General features: G+C 41.8%; 1 protein-coding gene across 4 annotated transcripts in view; it reads right to left on the reverse strand.

Moving 5' to 3' along the window:
* Positions 1 to 26,677, reverse strand: part of tbc1d5 (TBC1 domain family, member 5) — a 93,262-nt gene that overhangs the window by 37,217 nt on the left and 29,368 nt on the right. For all 4 annotated transcript variants that reach the window (XM_060905018.1, XM_060905019.1, XM_060905017.1 and 1 more), the window contains exons 2-3: positions 7,475 to 7,527; positions 3,703 to 3,802 (exon numbers count right to left, since the gene is read on the reverse strand). In XM_060905018.1, the coding sequence (XP_060761001.1) occupies positions 3,703 to 3,799 (97 nt within the window). In that variant the 5' untranslated portion in view covers positions 3,800 to 3,802; positions 7,475 to 7,527. The remainder of the gene's footprint in view (positions 1 to 3,702; positions 3,803 to 7,474; positions 7,528 to 26,677) is intronic.

The raw sequence follows: 26,677 nt of genomic DNA on the forward strand, positions 1-26,677 counted from the left end.
TTAGAATTTTCATTCAAAGTCCTCTAAACACAAACTCGCATCTATGACTTGATAAATAACAATTGCTAACAAAGCCCATACACCGTTAAACTATTCCTCAACCAGTTCCTACGTGAGCATGTTTAACAGACATTAATCTCACTACACTGTACCTATGCAGCATTTCTTCTCTTAGCTCGTCAGCGAGTTAAAACCGGTGCAGGATTAATTCTTGTCTGATTTCCTGCTCAGTCACTCTCTCTTTTCCTCTTCCTATCTTCCTCTAACAGCATCTTCTTCACTCTCTTAGGCTACATCCACACGACAACAGCAACGAGATTTTTTTTTTTTTTTAAATATTGCGTCCACATGGGCAACAGATCACTAAAATATCAGGTACATATGGCAACGCAACGCTTGCTGAAAACGATGCAATACACATGCCACACCTCTAGGTGCGCTGTAAGACGGTCCCTTCGGAGACACCAGAACAAAAGAAGGGGTTTACACATGTGCATAAACCCCTTCTTCTGTAGCATCAGCCACATAAAGTTTTGATTATTAATCAGTAGCGTAAAATAGTATCTATTGTCTAATACACTTATTTATATTTCATATTAAAACGTCTATGTACAACCCCGATTCCAAAAAAGTTAGGACAAAGTACAAATTGTAAATAAAAACGGAATGCAATGATGTGGAAGTTTCAAAATTCCACATTTTATTCAGAATAGAACATAGATGACATATCAAATGTTTAAACTGAGAAAATGTATCATTTAAAGACAGTCTGTAAACAGTCTGTAAACGTCTGGGGACTGAGGAGACAAGTTGCTCAAGTTTAGGGATAGGAATGTTAACCCATTCTTGTCTAATGTAGGATTCTAGTTGCTCAACTGTCTTAGGTCTTTTTTGTCGTATCTTCCGTTTTATGATGCGCCAAATGTTTTCTATGGGTGAAAGATCTGGACTGCAGGCTGGCCAGTTCAGTACCTGGACCCTTCTTCTACGCAGCCATGATGCTGTAATTGATGCAGTATGTGGTTTGGCATTGTCATGTTGGAAAATGCAAGGTCTTCCCTGAAAGAGACGTCGTCTGGATGGGAGCATATGTTGCTCTAGAACCTGGATATACCTTTCAGCATTGATGGGGTCTTTCCAGATGTGTAAGCTGCCCATGCCACACGCACTAATGCAACCCCATACCATCAGAGACGCAGTCTTCTGAACTGAGCGCTGATAACAACTTGGGTCGTCCTTCTCCTCTTTAGTCCGAATGACACGGCGTCCCTGATTTCCATAAAGAACTTCACATTTTGATTCGTCTGACCACAGAACAGTTTTCCACTTTGCCACAGTCCATTTTAAATGAGCCTTGGCCCAGAGAAGACGTCTGCGCTTCTGGATCATGTTTAGATACGGCTTCTTCTTTGAACTATAGAGTTTTAGCTGGCAACGGCGGATGGCACGGTGAATTGTGTTCACAGATAATGTTCTCTGGAAATATTCCTGAGCCCATTTTGTGATTTCCAATACAGAAGCATGCCTGTATGTGATGCAGTGCCGTCTAAGGGCCCGAAGATCACGGGCACCCAGTATGGTTTTCCGGCCTTGACCCTTACGCACAGAGATTCTTCCAGATTCTCTGAATCTTTTGATGATATTATGCACTGTAGATGATGATATGTTCAAACTCTTTGCAATTTTACACTGTCGAACTCCTTTCTGATATCGCTCCACTATTTGTCGGCGCAGAATTAGGGGGATTGGTGATCCTCTTCCCATCTTTACTTCTGAGAGCCGCTGCCACTCCAAGATGCTCTTTTTATACCCAGTCATGTTAATGACCTATTGCCAATTGACCTAATGAGTTGCAATTTGGTCCTCCAGCTGTTCCTTTTTTGTACCTTTAACTTTTCCAGCCTCTTATTGCCCCTGTCCCAACTTTTGTGAGATGTGTTGCTGTCATGAAATTTCAAATGAGCCAATATTTGGCATGAAATTTCAAAATGTCTCACTTTCGACATTTGATATGTTGTCTATGTTCTATTGTGAATACAATATCAATTTTTGAGATTTGTAAGTTATTGCATTTCGTTTTTATTTACAATTTGTACTTTGTCCCAACTTTTTTGGAATCGGGGTTGTAAATTAATACATAGAAAGCCTGGCCAGGCGCTGAACGTTCTTCTGCGTTCACTTTAAGAGAAATTCAGGGTGAGCATGAGCCTAGGTTCTTCCCTGTCACTGTCACACGCACACACCTTCTGCTCGTTTTTTGAATGGAGACGTGGAAAGAGGAATGAATGGGGATAGATGGAAGCCGCCAACATTCTGATATCCTCCAGAATTCTTTAATGGTCCGGAATAAATTGAATGCTACACGTTGATGGATTACTTTGCTCTTCTACGCCCTTTTTGAGGAATGTATTGTCGGACTTAAACCAACATCTGAAGAGGTGAGATCGCTCCTTTTTTTCTTTATTTGTTGACAACTCGCATCGAGTTCGTTACACTTCTACCCGGTGTCAAGCACTCACAGTCATGTGGTTGTGACGTCATCGTAAACAAATCCGTTCTACTCATCCAGACGACTTCGCAACGGCGCCGTTGCCAGATTTTTCCACTCTGGAACCCGTTCTCAAAAGATTTCGTTTTGGGGCATCCAAAACGCCGGTGCCGTGTGGACGCCGGGCCTAAATGATAAACAATTTTATCAGATTCACCTGAATCCGTTGCCGTGTGGACAGGGCCTTAGTCTCTGCCTTGATTTCCAAACTGAGGATACTGAGCTAGCTGCTGCTTCTTCTTACAGCTAGCTGGCAACCCATAGTTGTCGATGTGTGATGTGGTGCTGTAAACCGTCAACGCAGTTCTCGCGGGACGCTCCATCAGTTGCATAGTGCCGTTCTCCCTATTCCAAGTCAATGTGCCATTGAAATGATTTTGAAGCTGATATTTTTAGGTAAAATTCCTACATAATGCTGTATGTCTACATCTGTTTGGTTAGGTCACATGACCATAAAATGACTTATGTAACCCCCCTGAAGCTTTTCTGACAAGTCCATTTAAAAAAAAAAAAAAGTTTCATTTTCCTGTCTGTATTATAAACACATCCAATACTGTTTTTGTTTAGTTTTGGTAAGGGATGATCAGAAAGAGTAAGTGCTTCCTCGTGTGTCTTGATACTGAAGGAAAAATATTTTTAAAAAAAAAAGGCCTTTCCCACAGGATATGAGAGAGATTCGGAGATGCTTTTCTGCTCACCATGGTTGTACAAAGTGCTTATTTTGAGTTACTGTCACTTTTGTGTTAGCCTGAACCTGGCCATCCTCCTCTGGCTTCACAATTCAAACATTTCAACCACTTGCTCTTGATATCGCATACCAACGAGAATCATGGATGGACGCTCAACCCAGAAATATTGTGCCTCCACCACTTGGTGGCAAAGGCATAAAAATTACTGACATGATGGACTCCGACAGGACTAAACTTGTGGGCAGGGGCTGCTCAGTGGTTAAGACAGTGCACTTCTGACTGGAAGGCTGAGAGTGCAAATCCCAGCACCACCAAGCTGCTACTTGGCCCTTGAGCAAGGCCTTTAACTATCTACTGCACAGCTGTATAAATGAGATAAATGTCAGTCACTCTAGTTAAGCATGTTCTCTCTGTTACTCACTACTGAAAGTATTTGAACCATAATGCGAATGTGCCTTTACTCACGAGCTCGGTTTTGGTTATAGTTGTGCAGAGGGTCATAAACGGTTTCCTGTTCTTCTGCCTGCAGAGGGTGTCTCGTTTCAAAGGCTGAGTGCTGCATGTCCTGTCAAAAATTACAGATGTAGAACCAAAACCACAGACCACAGGAGTAACACTGGAAATGTCACTGACACCAAGATGATGTAACCACAGCGGGGTTTTGCATAATTACCTCCGCCAAGGAGGTTATGTTTTTGGTAGCGTTGGTTTGTTTGTTGGTTGGTTGGTCTGTTCGCAACATTACGGAAAAAAAGGTAATGAACGGATTGCTCTGAAGTTTTTTCCAGAGGTGTGACTGGGCACAAGTAACAATCCATTAAATTTTGGCGGTGATCCGGATCACCTTCTGGGTCCCGGGGTTTTTTTTTAAAAGGATTCTTGGCGGAGGTCTGCGCTCTCTGAGTGCTTTTCTAGTTCTCAATAAGATACCAAACAGAAAATTCTCAGCCAAAACTTCAACCGAATTTTTAATTTACATTTAAAGGGATTCTCTAGCAGATTTATTCTCAAACTTATTTTAAAGCTAAAATATACTTTTACTTTAAATAAAAAGTTTGAGAATAAATCCGCTGGACGATCCCTTTAATAAAATTACCACCTTGCTTTTTTGTACGTTGAAACTTGAGCATCATCTTGCACTGCTTTTGAAAGGTTTTGTATACATGGCACAGGCTGGTTTGTGCCAGATATAATGCAGTGTATGGATACTTCCAATAGCATAAGAGTACAGGATGATCTGCTTTTAATTGTTTTCCAGATTGTACAAGAGCACCACAAATGTAAGTTTAAAACATGTCTGCTACAGTTTGGCCAAGGTGAAAACAGCAGAATCACAAGGGCTCTTGACTAATCGGGGAACCCTAAACAATTTGCTGGCAACACTTCTGTGTCTCAGGAAAAGAGAGGGAACAAATAAACCGCATCCTCTGACCAGGACCAGACTGATTTTGTAACCAATACCAAATTTCAACAATGTCTGCTCCTTTAATGTAGCTTTATACCGTTTAAACAGCTTTACAGTATCCGGGTCCGTCTCAGAAACCGCGCTCTCATTTGCGACATGATGGTCAAATAATACATTTTCTAATTTTACTTTTTTTTTTTTTGCATTTCCCTAACACTCAATGTTCCTTTTGTCATGTTTAATAAGAATAAAGATAGCATCTTGCTTTATCTGGCCTCCACTGTGGAAAATTGTTTTGATTACAATTCAAATGCTTTTGTAAAATTGATTTCCATATAAAATAACTCCATCATGAAGAATTAAAGCCCCTCCTTCACAGATGAGTGAAAATATTGAATAAATTTCCTCTTTTTGATTGCTTGGGTTAAAAATGCCAAGTTATGATGACTGAATTGATTATTCACTTAAATATGAATAATATGATACATTTTGGGTATTTGATATGGCGAAATAGGACACAGTGGAAAAATCAAGAACACACCGGAAAGATGAGAATAACGGCGGTGGTAAAAGAACAGCGACTGTACCGGCTGAAGGTCGCGTGGGTCTCTGCTGCGGCGCGCGAGCAATGGGACATCACTACCGCACCGGACGGGGCGGGGCAAAATGACTGGCCGTAGATTCTATCTAAATTGACTATGGTTGCAAAATATTGGCCAAAAATACGCAAACACGACGAAATATGAAAGTAAGATGAAAAAGAAACATTCTATTGCCTTATACTGCAAGACTAAAACAAAATAGAACTGTCAAAACTCACCTTTTCAGTGATAACGTCCGAACAGATCACTCGCATAACAAAAATGGAAGCACGATCAACTTCTAACTGTTGGAGTGGAAAATTCCATTCTACACATGCAAATTGTTAATGTGTGTCCTTCCCCGCACACAAATAACACGCTACGGTAAAAAATAGACCACGACTCATTTCATAGCTCAGAAATTCATACAAGACCAGCTACCATCGTAACATATTCTGTAAGAAACATATTCTATACCTAACTTTCAGCTTTCGTTTTAAAAAACAAAATCGCAGATTTATATCTAAATTTTTATACGGCGTAGTGATTTTAAGTTACTACTTTTGGTGAGGTAGTGACCTCGACCCTGAGGCTTTCCGTTTAGATCAAAACACACGATCGTATTGGTTTTGGGTTTGCGGAAAATGGAGTTACGACGGTGATCAAATATTTTGCATGATGTTTTATTACGGTTATGATTATTCTGTGAGCGTACCAATCCTTAGGTGTATAAAGTTACAACTTAAAATACAAGTAGTGATAACTGTAGACTTTTCAGTGGACTACAACTTTAAGGGAACGCGATATAGTCGACCATTTATCATGTCCCAGATCAAGCCGCCATTTTTCCACAAATTTGCAGAATTTTTGCCAAATTCTGAATAGAGTATTCACATCAAAGATTTAGTTTTATCTGTATTATTTCTTTCATCATTTTATTTCAAATTAAAACCAACATCATTCAAAACCGTATAGTTTACTGACTGAGTATATTTAGTGGGGGACCCCCACAGTACCCGGTTTCTGAGACAGACCCATTTACACAGTATTTTTAGCCAGCATTTCTAATTCTCTCAATTAATACATGTTGTAAAGTGTTATATTCCTATATCGTTATAGCGGAGCAGAACCCCATACTTAAGACAATATGGTAATGCATCGACCTGATTTTTGATGGCTTTGACCATACAACGTCCGCATGCACGAACGTGTCCCACCACAGGGAACCTGATCGGCAGTGCAAGGCAATGCGTCTCAAAACACTTCACCAGCAGACAATGAAATTTGCATGTTTATTTCCATAACAGAGATGGGATTTTATCCGGCGCTTATTTTTAATTTGTTTTTCAAAAAATAACGTGTGATTATTTATGAACACGTCACAGAAATTATTCACAAGTTTCATATAAAATGAGTTAAAACAGTTTGATTAGTCCACTGGCTTGTTGGACAGTTTGTGTTGTGTTAGGGTGATCGAGGGATGTAATCGCAGGAAGAGTTTTATTGAAAACACGCGAGCAAACAGATCCAAAATGGAGACGAAGGCCGAGTGGAAAACCAGGCAGTGGTGGAGTGAGGCACAGACAGGATATCAGAGGGAATACAATACTCACAGGCCAAAAACACAAAACAGGGTCAAAACCAGAACAGTGACACAAAATACAAGACTTTCGCAAAGTCTGTGTGTTACTCAGAGTCCTTAAATATCTGTGCTGTGATTGAGCTCTAATCAGGAACAGGTGCATGGGGATTAGTCCTAATGGTGCTGCGTGTGTGAACGTGAGAGATGAAACCAGACGGCTGTTTGATGTATGGAGTGTGATATTGGATGGCAACTCTACAGTAAAGTGAAGGTTCACTGCCGGCACCCAGCAGAGTCACACCATAATAAACGTGGTGGTGGTGTTTCTGGCGCATGGCATGCGGCATCAAAGAAAGGAATAAATATGAATCATAACTGCGATGTGTACCTCATTATTGTTCTCACCGTCACAAGACAATGCAGTGAAAAACACGACAATCCGATGGTTCATATACTATAATATTCTATTCAGGTTGATTTTGTGCCCTTGTAAATATTGCCCTCATACACTCATCAGGAGCGCCACTGTTAGACAGTGACTAAATATCTACATTATTTAATCTTAAACAAAGTGGAAAAACTTTGATAACTTTTCAAAACTTTCACCATTTACTCAGAACAGCCCCAACAGTTGCTGAGAAATGCCTGAGGAATTAAATCAGTACTCACGACTGCTTGCCAGAAATCCGACCACAGAGGAGATCACTGTCCGACGACTTAATCTGAGAACAAGAATCAGCAGATCATTAAAAGATAGCATCTTTAAAAAGCCATTTTTATAAACTAACATTTTAAACACGTGCAAACATCAACCGCAGGGACCATTTTGTTACTGATGGACTCTAAACTCTGAAAATAAATGGCAAAACTATTCAACTGGAACATCCTGCCAAAGGAGGGCAGAATGCATCAGCTGTGTTCAACAGGTCCAACTTAACACCGTGATAAAAACAGGACCGTGTTGGTCAGTGAAACCAGACCAAATCTGGATCAGCATGGACAAAAAGTACCTTTATGTAGTACAACTCAGCCAGACGTATTCAGAATATGAAGAGGATAGCTTTAAGTTTTAAAAGATGCTAAGCCTGGAGGTTTAATACAAGCATAAAAATGATGACAGGTATGTACTGTGTGCTAAAGAACATAAGGGCATTATTTATGCAGCACAGGAAACAGTCCTCCCAGGACAACTAAAGTGAAGCTGAACTCAGAACTGTAATGGCCCTTTTCCACTACCCTTTTTCAGCTCACTTCAGCCCGACACGGCTCGCGTTTCGACTACCTCAGAGCAGCACGACTCAGCTCGCTTCAGCCCTGCTCAGCACCCAAAACTCGCACGGTTTTGGAGTGGGGCTGAAGTGAGCCAAACCGAGCCGAGTGGGGCTAGGGGCGTGAGCAGACACTCCCCTGTGCACTGATTGGTGAGGAGGAGTGTCCTCACATGCCCACACACGCCACGCGAGCACACTGGGATCTGTAAACACCGTAAACCCGGAAGAAGAAGAATTACGACAAAGATGATGATGATGATGATGATGATCTCTTTCTCAAGCCTTATGCGCCTCGCCTCATCTATACGCTCTTGCCAGTATCTGTTGGCGTTGTCGGTGACAACAAGCCACAGCACCAAGACCAGCAACACTAACGACTCCATGTCCTCCATGTTTATTGTTTACTATCCGGGTCGTGAGACTACCGCTTAAAAGCTCACTGATGTCACTGTTTGCGCCGCCTAACAACATCACGTGACGTCCACCCACTTTCGCTAACTCCACCCAATGTGTCCACCCACTTCCAGCCAGCACGGTTCAGCGCGGTTGTAGTCGAAATGCAACTCCAACAGCCCCGCTCAGCTCGACTCAGCCCAACTCAGCCGCGTTGGTAGTGGAAAAGCGGCATAAGATCCAAACCCTCCCCTCGCCACGTTACTACTCAACACACAGTTACACAACAGAGGCACAGGAACACAATCCGAACCATGTTCCTGATGTGAGGGAATTTAATGGAATTTCAGGAAGACATTCTGAAGAAAAAATAAAAATGAAAAAAAAAATAAATTCAGTGATGGAGAAACCACTGTTTTTCCAAAACTCCTAACAGAACTACTCAGGCCAATCAAGACTGTCCACTGAACTCGTTATAGCCTCTGTACGATCATTAGCATCGAAGCATTTTCATTGCATTACCTTCACATAACTATTATACAGGCAGTACACTGCAAAAACACCTTAGTGAGTGAATCTCTGTTATATTTATCCACTATTTCCTATTACAAGATTATTAAACTTATTTCTAAACATTTCAAATACAAATAATGTAACCTTTTAAAAAAATTAAAAATAAAAATCACCTTATATGATCTCATCTCATCTCATTATCTCTAGCCGCTTTATCCTGTTCTACAGGGTCGCAGGCGAGCTGGAGCCTATCCCAGCTGACTACGGGCGAAAGGCGGGGTACACCCTGGACAAGTCGCCAGGTCATCACAGGGCTGACACATAGACACAGACAACCATTCACACTCACATTCACACCTACGCTCAATTTAGAGTCACCAGTTAACCTAACCTGCATGTCTTTGGACTGTGGGGGAAACCGGAGCACCCGGAGGAAACCCACGCGGACACGGGGAGAACATGCAAACTCCGCACAGAAAGACCCTCGCCGGCCACGGGGCTCGAACCCGGACCTTCTTGCTGTGAGGCGACAGCGCTAACCACTACACCACCATGCCGCCATTTAACCTATTTATTTGCAAAAATAATCAAGTGAATAAATAAGCTCTATAAGAAAAAGAATGCAAATAACACATTCAAATAAATTACTGAAATTAAAGAAATAAATCACCAGTGAACAAAAGGCTAATTTTATATCAGACCAATGCTGCCAGTGTGTAAAGAGCAGATTAATAAATAGAGGAAAGCCCAACAAGAGTGTGTCTCATCACACACCAACCACACTTTCACTGTTCCCTTCGCAAACCAGAGCAAGGGTACTTCACCAAGTACACTACAGTCACGGCCAAAAGTCCTGAGACTGACACAAATTCTGGATTTCACAAAGTTTGCTGCTTCAGTGTTTTTCGATCTTTTTATCAGATGTTTCTATGGGATACTGAAGTACAATTATAAGCATTCCATAAAAGTTTCAAAGGCTTTTATTGACAAATACATCAAGTTTATGCAAAGAGTCAGTATTTACAGTGTTGACTCTTCTTTTCAAGTCCTGCCCTGGCATGCTGGATATCAGCTTCTGGAACAAATCCTGACTGACGGCAACCCGTTCTTGCATAATCAGTGCTTGGAGGAGTTTATCACAGTTTTGGGGTTTGTGTTCGTCCACCCGCTTTTTGAGGATTGACCACAAGTCTTCGATGGGATTAAGATCTGGGGAGTTTCCTGACCATGGGCCTAAAATTTCAATGTTTTGTTCCCCGAGCCACTAAGTTATCACTTTTATCTTATGACATGGCGCTCCATCATGCTGGAAAAAGCATTGCTCATCACCAAATTGCTCCTGGATCATTGGGAAAAGTTGCTCTTGGAGGATGTCTTGATACCATTCTTTATTCATGGCAGTGTTCTTAGGCAAAATTGTGAGTGAGCCCACTCCCTTGGATGAGAAGCGACTCCATACATGAATATTCTCAGGATGCTTTACTGTTAGCATGACGCAGGACTCGTGGTAGCGCTCACCTTCTCTTCTCCAGACAGTCATTTTTCCAGATGCCCCAAACAGCCTGAAGGGGGCTTCATCAGAGAAAATAACTTTACCACAGTCTTCCGCAGTCCAATCCCTGTACTTCCTGCAGAATGCCAGTCTGTCCTTGATGTTTGTCTTGGAGAGAAGTGGCTTCTTTGCTGCCCTTCTCGACACCAGGCCATCCTCCAAAAGCCTTCGCCTCACTGTGTGTGCAGATGCACTCACACCTGCCTGCTGCCATTCCTGTGCAAGTTCTGCACTGGTGGTGACCCGATCCCGTAGCTGAACCCTCTTTAGAAGATGGTCCTGGCACTTGCTGGACTTTCTTGGGCACCCTGAAGCCTTCTTCACAGCAATCGAACCTCTCTCCTTGAAGTTCTTGATGATCTGATAAATGGTTGATTCAGGTGCAATCTTACCAGCAGCAATGCCCTTGCCTGTGAAGCCCTTGTGATGCAAAGCAATGATGACTGCATGTGTTTCCTTGGAGATAACCATGGTTAACAGAAGAAGACAATGATTTCAAGCACCACCCCCATTTTAAAGCAACCAGTCTGCTCTTCTAATTCAATCCGCATGACAGGGTGATATCAGCTACCTTGTCCTCCTTAACACTTTCTCCTGAGCTAACGAGATCATCACTGAAATGATGTTAGCAGGTCATTTTGTGGCAGCGCTAAAATGCAGTGGAAACGGGGGGTTTGTGATTAAGTTAATTTTCATGGCAAGAAGGACTTTGCAATTAATCTGATGACTCTTCATAACAATCTAGAGTCGATGCAAATTGCCACCATAAAAACTGAAGCAGCAAATTTTGTGAAAACCAAAGTTTGTGTCAGTCTCAAAACTTTTGGCCACAACTGTATACACCATGTAGTACTATAACCACAATAAAGCATATACACAGAGCCATGGCTGATTTTAACTCTCAAAAATATATATTTTTTAAAATTCCCATTTATGCAGCATACAAGAGTCGAGGATGGAGATATTATCCACTCAAATTTATTTAAAAATAAAAAGGTCCTGCGTATCTGCTTTAACTTCAGATGTCAAGTATTCTCTTTTGGTATGATATTTCCCCTTCAGTAACCAGGTGAACCTTGACAATTCAACTATATGAAGAAGGTAAAATGGTCTTGTTGGAAGGTTTGCGTGGTGTTCAGTCAACAGAGGACTTGTATTCACTAAAACTGACCACGGTTTCTTTTAAAACAGTCCTGACAGAGGTGAAGCTCTGGTGCCCCTTTTCAACCAAAGCAGTTCCAGGGCTGGTTCGGGGCCAGTGCTTAGTTTGGAACCGGGTCTTCTGTTTCCACTGACAAAGAACTGGCTCTGGGGCCAGAAGGCTAGCACCAGCTCTTTGCTGGGCCAGAGGAAAGAACCGCTTACGTCAGCAGGGGGGCGGAGTTGTTAAGACTGACAACAATAAGACCGCAAAAGATCGCCCTTTTTAAGCGACGAGAAGCAGCAGCTGTACAAACGCAAAGTCATCCATTATTATTATTAGGATGCAGTGCAAAGCACTGCAACTATTGTTGTTCTACGCATTTCTTCTTCTTTTTATTATTCCTACGCAAATTTCGATTTCGAATAACTCAATAGCCATACGTCGCACACAGACAAACAATATATCAAAACGTGCGGCTTGATCGGACTCGCTATGCTATTACTTTTCTCTACAGAATACGATTTTTTCGCGACGTAGTCGCGAAAAAAATCGCCCAAAAAAACCCCATTCATTTCTATGGAATTAATTGAAAAAAAAAAAAAAAGCACTTTTTCAAACATCCGCTGCTCTGGCATGCTTTCACCTAGAGACGTGATTCAAACTCTAAAACGTAGGAAAACTTCTCCTCTGTGGATCTGGCATTCAACTTTTCTGCTAGGTTCTACACTTTCGGATCAGTCCCAGCTCAAACGCCATGTGGGTTCCGGGAGAAAATCCGGCTTTTGAATGGGTGTCTATTGCGTTACACACCAGTGGAGCTCGTTTAGTTAGAGTGTAGAGAGCTTGAAAAAATAGCTCAAACTTTCTCGCTTAAACTGTGGTTTCAGCCACAAATTTCACTCTACAGACATAAATCTCAAAAGTAGTAGTAAAACTTGTCCTGATTCACACAATGTGTCTACCTAAACGATAGGATTTACAGTTTTTGAATGAGAAGCCTCAAACTGAAGAGAGTGCAGCCGAGAGGCCTCATTGACACCCATTATAAACGGGACAGAAAAGTCACTCATTTTTAACTCGCTCTAGTGTCCTCATTTTTAACACTACAGTGAACCCTCGCTATAACGCGGTTCATCTTTCGCGGCTTCGCTGTTTCACGGATTTTTTTTTTTTTTACAGTGCATTGTGTTCAGAACACTGAACTTCAGCGAGTGGCACAAGAATGGGACCTGTTGATGTGTCGCTCGTTACAGTTTTCAAATATAATCGAAGGTGGCATGTCTGTTTACAAGAATCTTCTTGCCCAGAAGAAAAAAAAAAAGAGTGCCAACAACTACCCATAACTATGTTCTTCTCTCGGAAAAAGACACCTGCACCACAGCCTTCAGCAGAAAATGACGCTACAGCGGAGCGGAGTCAGGACGAAGAGGCACAGTCAGAGGGACTGTGAAATACGCGTGAGTCGCAATGTGTCTAACCTCGTATTCATTATTAAAAATATTATTTTACAGTATTATTACAGTATTATTTTAAAAGTATTAAAATCTGTCAGTTATTTGCAAGAACTTTTTTTTTTAATTTCTTAAACAAATGCTTTACATTTGTATTGTATAATAGTTGTAAAAAAATAAAGTTGACTATTTCACGGATTTCGCCTATTGCGGGTCCTTTTTGGAACGTAACCCCCGCGATAAACAAGGGTTCACTGTACAGACAAAAAATTAGATCAGTCTATTCAGGAGACCCTTCTAGCGCTCACTGTGAAAGAATTTTGTGAATAGCTGCTTTCAGTTTCGAGTTATTTGTCGTTGTTCGAGGCCTGCTCTTCAGCAAAAAACAGCAGAAAACTGACAAAATCTTGTGTGTCTTAGCGCTCCTGCTCAGGCCCGTCGCCATGCCGACTGGGGCCAGTGAGGGAGCAGAGGGGGGGGGCTGCTGTCTCAAGCGCACACACATCATGGCATTGTAGCTTCATAGCAGGTCACGCATTCACGGCCAGCGAACATGCGTGACCGAATTGCTTCGCGCACTGCATCCTCTCACAATTTCCCCCGGGGAATTGTCCGGTCTAGTTATTATTGTTGTTGCCGCTGCTGCTTCTTCCGTGTTGTTGTTGCTTCGATATTCGCGCCAAGATTTATGCAAACGTAGCGACATAACTGACATATACAGCGACATAATGACGTGGCTTCCCTTAGCACCGCGAGCTATGGAAAAGCAAACTGGTTCTCAGCTGGCTCGCAAGTTGAACGAGTTGTTTATTTTATTTACCTTTGTTTAACCAGGGAAACAAAATCACATTGAGATAAATATCTCTTTTACAAGTGAGCCCTGGCCAAGGCAGCAGCACACATTACAATACAACACACAAGATACAAGAAAAACAGAAAGAATTAAAATAAATATAAAATATAGAATATAATACAAAAGAAAATACATAAAACAAAATCAAAAATAAAACAAGTGCAAACAATTTTGCATGTGTGGTATAGTAAATACATAGAATACAACGTATAGTTAAATAAATACATAAAACAAGATCAAAAGTTAAAAACAAGTGCAAACAGTATTGAATGTATGATTAAGATAAAATTTGAAATCGTTGACAGACATAAAACTAGCAAGTCTGAGTGATTTTTGAATCTCATTCCACGCAGCTGAGGCACAATAACTAAAAGCAGTTTTACCAAATTCTGTCTTCATTTTGGGGACATTTAAAAGAATGTAGCTACTTGAGCGTAGATTATACCCTTGATTGCTAAAAGATAAAAGACTACAGATATACAAAGGAAACTGACCAAGTATCGCCTTATATACAAAGAGGAGCCAATGCTTATGCCGTCTAATATGTAATGATGGCCAGCCTACTAGATTATACAGTGCACAGTGGTGTGTAGAGTGATTTTTACGAGATATAAATCTTAACACGGAATGATAAACAGAATCTAAAGATTGTAAAAGTGCCTTAGTGGTGTTTCTATAAAAAATATCCCCATAATCTAGAACAGGTAAAAATGTAGCTTCTACCAACTTTCTTCTGGCAGACTGAGAGAAACAAGCACTATTGCGATAATAAAACCCCAATTTTAATCTTAGCTTGAAAAGCAATTGTTTTACATGGAGTTTAAAAGATAGATCTTCCTCCAACACAAAGCCTAAATATTTGTAGGAGGAGACCAATTCTATGGATCTGCCCTGCAGCGTATAAAGAGTTGGGGTAGAAGAAATACACTTCCGGCTCCTTGAAAAGATCATATATTTAGTTTTCTTATCATTTAATACCAATTTCAGTGATAAAAGATTGTGCTGAACCCTTACAAATGCTTCCTGCAGCTTTAAAATGCACCTGTCAATAGAGGGTGCAGAACAATAAATTACAGTATCATCTGCATATAAGTGTATACTTGCATCAGATAAATTATCACCAAGATTATTAATATATAATGTAAATAGCAGGGGGCCCAAAATAGACCCCTGTGGCACCCCAGTGTCAACATTAAGCCTGTCAGAAAGTAACCCCTTAATTTGTACCCTCTGGGTCCTATCATTTAGGTAGTTAGAAATCCAACCTACTGTGGACTCTGAAAGACCAATACTGTAAAGACGTGATAAAAGGATCCTATGATTAATAGTATCAAAGGCTTTAGTCAAATCAATAAACACTGCAGCACAAGATTTTCCACAATCTAACGCACAAATGACATCATTTAAAACTTTCATAGTAGCAGTTACTGTACTATGGTTCTTTCTAAAGCCTGACTGAAACTTAGACAGAATGCATTTACTAACCAGAAAATCCTTTAGTTGTTCACTAACAACAGATTCAAGAATTTTGGCAATAATTGACAGCTTAGATATTGGTCTATAATTATCTAAAATGGTTGGATCGCCACCTTTCAGCAGGGGTACAACCAAAGCAGATTTCCAGACATCTGGGACAACATTCTGTTCTAGTGATAAATTGAAAATATAAGACAGTGGCCCAGCAATAATCTCCGCAGCTAATTTGAAGAAATAAGGCTCAATTTCATCGGGCCCCGCAGACTTCTTAACATCCAGATTTTTTAGGGCCTTTACAACCTCATTTCTTGTGATGGCTGAAAAGCTAAATATAGGACCATTTCTTCTCAAAGGAGGAGATAAGTTTGGTGCATCACTCACAGAAGATTCATTAAAAATTGACCCTGAAGAAATAAAATGCTTATTAAAACTATTTACAATATCAAGCTTATTTGTAATAGACTGATCATTTAATAAAATATAATCAGGAAAGTCATTACATAATGTCAAAGGAGAAAGAGACTTTATAGTTTTCCAAAATTTAAGAGGATTATTAATATTTTGTGAAGTTTCATTTAGATAATAATCAGATTTTGATCTGCGTATCAGTGCTGTGCATTTATTTCTCAATGCTCTAAAAGCCACCCAATCCCTTTCTGAGTCCGACTTCCTGGCTGTGGCCCAGGCCAAATTTCTTTCATGAATAAGTTCAGATAATTCATTCGAGAACCATGAATTATCACGGCCTTTTACTCTGAATTTCTTAACAGGTGCATGCCTGTTCACAATTTTCTGAAACAAGGTGTGGAAATACTGCCAAGCAATGGACACATCAGGTATTAACAATATCCTGTCCCAGTCAGCTAAAAACAGATCGTGCAAAAAGCCTTGCATATCAAACAGCTTAAAGTTCCTCTTTATAACAATCCTAGGTTTTGCTTTGGGAATTTTGCAGTTTCTTATAGCAACTATCGCACAGTGATCACTGACATCATCAGGAAAAACCCCAATATGAGTATACTTATGGGGTTTATTTGAGAGTATAACATCTAATAAACTGGACTTGCTGGGATTCTTATGATTAAGTCGTGTAGATGATTCAATCAGTTGAGTGAGATTCACAGAGTCACAAAAGGCTTTGAACTGATCTGAGTTCGTTGACATCCAGTCCCAATTTAAATCGCCCAATAAAACAAAATCCTTGGTCAGTAAGTCAGTTAGGACAGCCGATAATGAGGATAGAGCATCACTAATAGCTGCAGGTGGTCTATAGCAGCCGACTAGACACAAGTGACAATCCTTTCCATATTCCAGATCAATAGCCAACAATTCAAACTGTTTAGGAAGAGAAACTGATTTAAGAACAGATGCGTGCAAGTTTGACTTAATATACAATGCAACCCCGCCCCCTTTACTTTTACAATCAGTTCAGAATACGTTATACCCTACCAAGGCAATATCGTGATTTGATATGGATTTTTTAAGCCACGTCTCAGAGATAACCAAGATATCTGCTTTGGTCGTGTTGGCCCAAATTTGTACTTGGTCCAATTTTGGCAATAAACTGCGAACATTTAAATGCACAATCCCCAGGCCTGACCGACTTGAAAATTCCAGAGGAGTAAGAACAATTTCAGCAGGGCCAGGATTTGGATTTATTCCGGCCAATAAAAGCAACAACATCACCAGAAATCGTTGCCTTAGATTTTTTAATGGGGGACTACACTGTTTGTCTGGAGAGTACGATACAGACTTAGATGGAAAGGCTATGCTCTCAGGCATAATAGCAAAGATGAATGAGATCTTTGGCACAATATCCAATGTCATAAGACTAGCCACCCAAGATATAAACAGGGTGTCCGTGTGTTTTGATGGGAGATGCATGTGAAGATGCATCAAGACACTTGCGTTGCCTTCTGAATTCCCTGAAGAGTCCCATAGCCCAAAAATGTGGATAACTACATAAAAAAACAGTACCTTCATGATGCTCGTGCCGTGATGTTATAGAAGTCGTACAGACACCCCCCTCCTCTCTGCGGAGGAGCAGACAACAGACAAAGCCAACAGCAGCCCAAGAACGTGGGAAATACGCAGCTGGAGAATTCAGATGAGGCAGAAAATCACCAACCTTAACTGCAAGTGTCCCGCTGCCACGATAACCCACGGGCCCCAGCAAGCCCAGTATCCAACAACTACGACTTTCCAATCGGTTATCGTTCGCTTTCCGGAGCGAGTAACCGACTGGTGCTGATGACCCGATGCAGCTCAACAGGCAGACAGCCCACAAGCCCAGGAAAAAAGGCGAAAATCACCAACCTGAGCTGCAGCTGCCCTCACAGTCACGGTAATCCCCGAGCTCCACAAGTTTGTAATCCAGGAAGACCTTCAGGGAACAACAGCGACTTTCCAATAGCCGAATTACCGACAAGGAGTACGTGTTGATTAATGTTGGCGGCCCAGTATAGTGCTACAGGTAGCCTTAAATTTTAGCCTTAGCTTCTCCCAACGCAGCAGGTTGCAGGTAACTAAAAGTCTATCAAAACAGGTATGATTTTATCCAAACTTAAAATTGTGATTTTGAGTGTCGCGCAAAATGTAAAAACATATAACATTTAGACAAACGAGACAACAATGCAAACAAATTTAACAACAGGTCGGACGAGACAAACAGAGTGCTGCCATCTTGGAAAACGCGATGGACATTAACTGAGTTGTGAACCAGCACCAGCTTCGACCCAGCCCTGGAACTGATTTGGTGGAAAAGGGGTATATGAATCTCTCCCCCAGTCAGTCTTCTTTCCTCCTGTCATGAGAGAGCACTACATGAGGCTACACAGCTAGTAAACACTCCTTGCGTTCAGTACTTCACCACGTAACTGCACTGCAACCACGCTATAACAGACTCTTACTATGATCTCTCTCTCTCAGGACTCTGATATTTCCACTCAACATTTTTTTTAATCAGGGTTGACGCGTGGAAATGGATGCAAGTGCAGAAACCTTTTGTTTACAGTGGACAGTCAAATAAATAAATTAAATAACCACCAAGGATGAAAACACTATAGTAGAAATAAGGCACACTTCTGGAAAATAATGACAAAATGCAAGACAGGAGCTGGAGTTTAAATAATGTGAGTAATAAAGTAAAGCATGTGGTTAATGCTGTCTATAAACAGCGTGTGTAGTTCAAATAGTTGTGCTTGTATGTACAAACGAGTCAGCGGATACTGTATGGTGGTCCTACTGAATAAGCAAAATTATTGTAGTCTTTGCTTGAACAACACAAATGTTCAGAAACAGGGAGTGAACTCTCTCAACAGAGACTTGATGCAGCTCGATGCGTGCCATGTTGCGAGCGAGCTAACCTCTCAGCTTGAACTTTTCACAGCAATGTTTGATGAATTATACATCAGACCTGGTCTCAGCATTCCGTTAAATACAGTCAGGAGTGAACACATGATATCGATTACTTTTTCGTTACGGAGCACTGAGTGGAAATGAAAATTTGTCATCATCTATTCCGTGTTGTTTTTACCTCATACAACAACTGATTTCATATTCCTGGAACAGGCTCCAGATCCCCTGCAACCCAGAGCCTTCGCTTACTGAAAATGAAGGTAGTGATGGTGGTGATGAACGATCAGGTCTCTGAATGTGAGGCTCATCAGCAGTGAAAGTAAAGTACTTTCCTTCCTATCCTGGGCTGAAAGGGTATGAAAAATTCATGGTATGACATCAGTATAGTGCAATATTGTGGAATCTGCCTCCAAGATTACAGCAGAATTATTCATTTATACAATTTATGACAATGAATCTGAATCAGGGATCGTGTTAACGCAGAAATCATGTATTTTTACGCACAAAAGTGTTTAAAAAAAAAAAAAAACCCCGCACGTTCAGAATTTTAATGCGTCCCGGGACGCTGGGCTCCTACTTGAATTTTTCTGGGTTGCCTTGGAAAATCTGTTAGATTATGTTGCTGAACAAACAAAGCAAAAGTGAACAGGATGAAAAGATCACATCATCATGGTCGCTTTCAGGTGACGTCATCGCAACTGCGGATTTGTTTACGCGGCCATGTTGCCTGGTGAGCTTCGTGTTTTGCCAGCGACCGGCACAAGTGTACGTGAGTGACTGTCAGCCAAATTCAGTAAACATCTCCAGATAAACCCAGAGAAGTTCCATCTAAAAGAACAATGCCAGAGACCTGTAGTGCTTTTGGACGGAATAACAGACGTGAAGATGAGCCTGGTTTAACTTTTCACTGTTTCCCAACAAACCCAGAAAGATGAGAAAAATGGCGAGCTGCAGTTAAACGGAACGCCAACAAACCATTTCCGTGTGTGTGAAGAATCTTTTATATCAGGTTAGTGTGAAATCTCTGTGCAACGTTAAAATGTAGATCTGGATGTGGGCTTTGGACGCAATGTATTTTTAGACCTAAGGCCCCGGTCACACCGCCCGAACTTTGCTGGAGCGTTCCTTGAACGGTAGGGAGGGGGGGGCCGAATTTCGACAACGCTCGTCACCGCGCACAAAATGGGAAAAAAAAAATCGAAAACACGGGCGTTGGCTTAGCGGTGCACCGCTGAAGCCAGCGTTGCTTTAGCGTTGGTTTAGCGGTGACGCGAGCGTTGGTATAGCGGCGTTCTGCGCATGCGGGCTTTGGCTCGGCGGGGGTATAAAGTTGATTTAGGGCAATTCCATGTAAATGTCAACCTCACCATGCAAAAATAAAGCAACATGTAATACATCAAAACCACTCCCAGAGATCTCACCTAGGCCTGTATTTTACAGATGTGAATAAGTTGAACCAGTTTGTAACCAACCTAATATGTCACAGTCAGTCTTTCTTTCTTATAATGTAAAACCCAAGCTAAAATCAACTTTGATCATGTACAATTCTATATTATTGCCACAAGCCACAGAAATGTATGCTAAAATCCACAAAACAGCAAAACAACAGCCATCCTAAATATTATTTAAGAACTTTGATAGTTTTAGCTGATATTTAGAGAGTTTTTCAAAGGGTTATGGTGGTTAAATTGCTGATTTTCTAAACATATGCCATGTCTATTTCAGACGCGTCACATCCATAACGGAATTTCGTCACATCCATAACGCTGACTTTTCCTTCCGAAACTCTGCATGAAATACAAAATATTTTAAACAAAGATTTTTTAATATTCACCTTGGACCCCTCTATCAAATGGATATCTCCATTTCGACATTAGGTTTACAATTTCACAGAGTTTGATAAAAATGTACAGTCACCCAAGAAAAGTGATACTTTTTCTGTCACATCCATAACGCATCTTTTATTGGCGTTTTCTGGCATGCCCTAGATGTACTATGGGAATTGTTCTTGTTCTATCACTTCTCCAGTATGGTACAGCCTTAAAATATGCAACACCTGTTTAAATACTGGGAGACAATAAAACATGCACTGGGTCATTTGTTGCCATTTTGAGTTCAAGTGTCACGTCCATAACGCTGGAATTGCTCTTTAGCGGCATACCGCTTGTGACTACGGAGCTGAACGGATCGTTTTGATACAAGTTCTGATAGATTTTTGATAGAAGCTCCACCATCAGCTTGTCATACAGTCCATGTTCAGGCCTTCTCAGTCTCCACTGTCTGACCCACACAACTCTGTCTCTCCTTCTTCTCTCTCTCTCCTTTTTTTTTTCTAGTTAAAATTCTTATTACTGTTCTGTTGTCTGTATAGCGTTTCCCCTTTTTTCACTGTTGTTTAGTTGATCTTATCATATTTTTATCTATAAAAACGTTTGTTATTAATATTATTTATATTACTTTATACTTTTTTATTATCATTCATATTACTTTATTTTTTGTTTATTGTTTGCTGTCAGTCAGATTATTTCTATTTTCATTATGTTTTTGCTGTCTTTTCCTTAATGTTATTATTATTTGCTATTATATTATCTTCATCATTATTTAATCATTTAATATTTACTATTAATATATACAACATTTTACTTTATAATTGTTATCCATAGGTACTAGTCATACTTTTTGAAATCAAATTTTATAATCAAATTCCAGTCTAGTCTATACAATGCATTTTCATTGTCTACTAGTCTAGTCAATTTAAGTCAATTTATTATTATTATTATTATTATTATTATTGTGGTTGTTATTATTATTATTTTCACCATTTACATAGTACAGTGAGTCAATATTAAGTCAAATCATAACGTTGCCATTGCTGTTTTACGTGTTTTAATGGGACCACAATGGAAATAAGTGCTTGCGCTTTCTTGTGTAATCCTGATTTTAATGTATTTTGTACTTCATTTTACATTATGATCGAATCAAATCAAATCAAATCAAAAAATCTGTCAACAGCTTGTTGCAATCTGAGGAGGTTCTGATTCTGCTGCTGGACTAGTGCACCAATCATAGCAAGTCTCTCAGCATCCATGGTGATACAGTTTTACTGTAACTTTGAGCAAATTCGATATAGATGAGGTCTGAACTCAACGGCAGCTCGATTCCAAATGAGCTCCTGGTCCATTTCTCCCCGTATTTATAGCCAAATTCTGGTCCCGCTCCGACACCTCTATACCAACGCCAAACCAAAGTTCATCGCCGCCATGGATAGCTGCTTCAACGCCCGACACCGTTCCAGCAACCCCGTGTCCGCTCGTAAAACGCTTACAACCGCTCCACCGAAGTTTGTGCAACGTTTAATCGCCGCCCGGGCAACGCTGGCGAAGCAGTGGTGGTCCAGCGTTCAAGATTTCTGCGTTGGCCTAGCGGACCCAAGCGTCCACGAACTTGCGTCTAGCGGTGCCAAACTTTGACTGGGCGTTGGTGGAGCGGGGGTGAACTTTGCCGGGGCGGAAAATTGCCCCCTCCTCACCGCTCGCAATATTTTGTGCAGCTCAAAACTTTCGGAGCGGTAGGAGGGCCCCTCAAGAAACATCAGTGGTGGCCGAGCGTATACGGCGTTGCTTTAACGGGGGCCAACTTTTGTTAAACGGTGGTGAACGGTTACGAGCGGTGATGAATTTTTTTCACCGCTCCAGGAACGCTCCAGCAAAGTTCGGGCGATGTGACCGGGGCCTAATGCTTGGCTCGACTAGCAGCAGGTTTATGTACTGATAATATAGACTCGGCTAAACACCATAAAATAGGCAAGCTCTAGGCTCTGGCTTGTTCATTACTGTTAGAAGTCCATGTTTGAGCTTATTTAGAAGTCCAAATATTAAATATAGTTCAGGATGCAGTAGTGTCCCAAATCAGGTAGCTGGTCTGACAAACACTTTTCAAATGGAATAAATACATTTGTGGGTAAATTAAGAAGCCTTTGTCACATGTAAACTAAGGCAAAAATCCTCCTCTGCATTTAAACCACCCAAAGCGGTGAATGTGCGCATGTATACACAGACGGAGAGAGTGTGCAGAATAAATAATAAAAGAAAAATACATTTGTGGGTAAATAATATGCCTCTGTGATGCCTGCATGTTTCAGGCATCACAGAACAAAAAATCCTCGCATCATCCCTGTGAATAACTTATTTGGTTAGGATATTCGTCTGAACCTTCGTGAGAAAGTTCTTCTTGGCCTTCAGAAGTGTATTAAAATAATTAATTCCATTTTGCCTGGTATGTTTGTTCTTTAAAAAGTAAGATACCTTGCTGGCATATTTTCATGCAGCAGCTGAAAACACAGGATTGTCTGGCAGACAAATTCTCCCGATTCTTCATCAGGGTGACCTTGTAACATACAGGTACTGGACACATCAGAGAAACACATCATACAGCACTCTCTCTGTGAGGGCTACAGCATGCAACTTTCACATCTCCACTGAACATGATGCTGCTAAGTCATGGGAAGTCATGGCCTAATGGTTAGAGAAACAGCTTTGGGACCAAAAGGTTGCTGGTTCGATTCCCCAGACTATCAGAATTGACTTAAGTGCCCTTGAGCAAGGCACCTAACCCCCAACCGCTCCGGCAAGAGTGGTGGTGTACCTTGTGTCTGATTAGCCAAAGAAAAACTGATGTGATCATCAGTTCGGGCATTGAACCCGACCAACTGAAGTGAACTGATGCTGCTAAACTTATTCATGATGTTTACTCTCTTTGAACCAAATGCCATTTCATACTTCACTACTCACGTGAAGTTTCTTGGGCTGTAACAATATGGTGTATTTTATCATTCAATACGAGGTGCTCTACTATGCAGTCTGCTGAATCGAGAAAAGCGAGATTAAATGTCATAAAATAATTATAATCTCATCATCCACACTTAAACCTAATCAAGCTCACAATCCTTCAACTGAAGAAAGCTACAGGGATTAAAAAAAAAAAATGCTGACCTAATAGTTAGAGAAGCAGCTTTAGGACCAAAAAGGTCACCAGTTCAATTCCCTGGACCAGCAGGAGTGGCTGAAGTGCCCTTGAAGGCACCTAACCCCCAACTGTGCCGGGTATGCTGGGCGTCGCTCGGGATAAGAGCGCCTGCTAAATGCCTGTAATTTTTCTCATAAGCACGCTGTTTCACATGACCTACCCACGAGCATGTAAATCAGTGCCGTCTCTCCGTCTCTCGCTCCCTCCCCCGTTTCCCCACATCCCCCCTTCTCTGTCTCTCTCCCTGTTCCCCCACCCTCTCCCTCAGTCTGCCTGCCTCTCCCCATATCCCCCCTTCTCTCTCCATTCCCCCACCCTCTCCCTCAGTCTGCCTGCCTCTCCCCCCCTCCCCACGTTCCCCCCTCGTCTGTCTGTCTCTCCCATATTCACCTACACTTTCTCCCTCTCCCCCATCTCTCCCCACATTCCCCCCCTTTATCTGTCCGTCTGCCTCTCCACAATTTCCCCCCTCGTCTGTCTTTCTCTCCTCCCTGTTCCCCCACCCTCTGTCTGCCTCTCCCCATGTCCCCCCCCTCGTCTGGATGGCTGGCTAGCTGTATCTCCCTCTCTCTCTGTCTCCTCCCTCTCTCTCCTCCCATTTCCCCCCTCATCTGTCAGTCTCTCCCCCGTTCCTCCACTCTCTCCCTCCCCACGTTCCCCCATCATCTCCGTCTGTCTCTCCCTCCCTCCCCCATCTGTCTGTCTGTCCCCTGTTCCCTCACTCTCTCCCATCTCTTTTCTCTCTCCCCATCTCGGTCTGTCTGCCTCTCCCCATTTCCCCCCTCTGTCCCTGTCTCTCCCTACATTCCCCCCTTCGTCTGTCTGTCTCCCTCTCCCTTCTACTGTCTCTCTCTCTCTCTCTCTCTCAGCACAGTGACTGGCAAGCTCATGATACAGTGGTGTTTGAAAGTTTGTGAACCCTTTAGAATTTTCTATATTTCTGCATAAATATGACCTAAAACATCATCAGATTTTCACACAAGTCCTAAAAGTAGATAAAGAGAACCCAGTTAAACAAATGAGACAAAAATATTATACTTGGTCATTTATTTATCGAGGAAAATGATCCAATATTACATATCTGTGAGTGGCAAAAGTATATGAACCTTTGCTTTCAGTATCTGGTGTGACCCCCTTGTGCAGCAATAACTGCAACTAAACGTTTGCGGTAACTGTTGATCAGTCCTGCACACCGGCTTGGAGGAATTTTAGCCCGTTCCTCTGTACAGAACAGCTTCAACTCTGGGATGTTGGTGGGTTTCCTCACATGAACTGCTCGCTTCAGGTCCTTCCACAACATTTCCATTGGATTAAGGTCAGGACTTTGACTTGGCCATTCCAAAACATTAACTTTATTCTTCTTTAACCATTCTTTGGTAGAATGACTTGTGTGCTTAGGGTCGTTGTCTTGCTGCATGACCCACCTTCTCTTGAGATTCAGTTCATGGACAGATGTCCTGACATTTTCCTTTAGAATTCGCCAGTATAATTCAGAATTCGTTGTTCCATCAATGATGGCAAGCCGTCCTGGCCCAGATGCAGCAAAACGGGCCCAAACCATGATACTACCACCACCATGTTTCACAGATGGGATAAGGTTCTTATGCTGGAATGCAGTGTTTTCCTTTCTCCAAACATAACGCTTCTCATTTAAACCAAAAAGTTCTATTTTGGTCTCATCCATCCACAAAACATTTTTCCAATAGCCTTCTGGCTTGTCCATGTGTTCTTTAGCAAACTGCAGACGAGCAGCAATGTTCTTTTTGGAGAGCAGTGGCTTTCTCCTTGCAACCCTGCCATGCACACCACTGCTGTTCAGTGTTCTCCTGATGGTGGAGTCATGAACATTAACATTAGCCAATGTGAGACGGGCCTTCAGTTGCTTAGAAGTTACCCTGGGGTCCTTTGTGACCTCGCCGACTATTACACACCTTGCTCTTGGAGTGCTCTTTGTTGGTCGACCACTCCTGGGGAGGGTAACAATGGTCTTGAATTTCCTCCATTTGTACACAATCTGTCTGACGGTGGATTGGTGGAGTCCAAACTCTTTCGAGATGGTTTTGTAACCTTTTCCAGCCTGATGAGCATCAACAATGCTTTTTCTGAGGTCCTTAGAAATCTCCTTTGTTTGTGCCATGATACACTTCCACAAACGTGTTGTGAAGATCAGACTTTGATAGATCCCTGTTCTTTAAATAAAACAGGGTGCCCACTCACACCCTGAATCTGCCTTAATAGCAACAGATCTTTTATTAAGTGTACGTGAATCTTTTCACCATGGCACACCTTCAGCCTGTTCAGTGTGCTGAGTGCAGGATGTTTAGCCATTCTTCCTCCGTCGCTAGCGATAGCTTTATTTGTGATAAGTGCAGATTAGTTAGCTCTCTGACGGAGAAGATTACAGTACTAGAAGCGTGTATCCAGGCTTTACAGAAGGTCAGTGAGCATGAGAACACTGTAGTTTCTGTAGAGCAAAGTCTGGATGCCCTAGGTGGAGTTAGTAATCCCCCAACTCCGGCATTAGAGCCCCTACAGCAGGGCGAATAGGTGACGGCTCGGCTGCATAAACGTAGAGCCAAAGCTACCGCTGAGGCTCGCCCATGGGAGCACCACTCCTCTCCGCATCACATGTCGAACAGGTATGCTCTCCTTAGGTGATGCACCCGCTGAGAAACCTGAAAGAGGTCTGGTTATAGGGGACTCCATCATACGGCATGTGAAATTAGCTCAGCCTTTAGGGGCACCAGCAGCTTTAGTCAGGTGTATACCGGGAGCCAGGTTGCCGGACATAGCAGGTAATCTTAGGGGCCTAGGCAAGCACAGGTTCTCAAAGATAG

Source organism: Neoarius graeffei, chromosome 22 (genome assembly GCF_027579695.1).
Source record: "Neoarius graeffei isolate fNeoGra1 chromosome 22, fNeoGra1.pri, whole genome shotgun sequence".
NCBI lineage: Eukaryota > Metazoa > Chordata > Actinopteri > Siluriformes > Ariidae > Neoarius > Neoarius graeffei.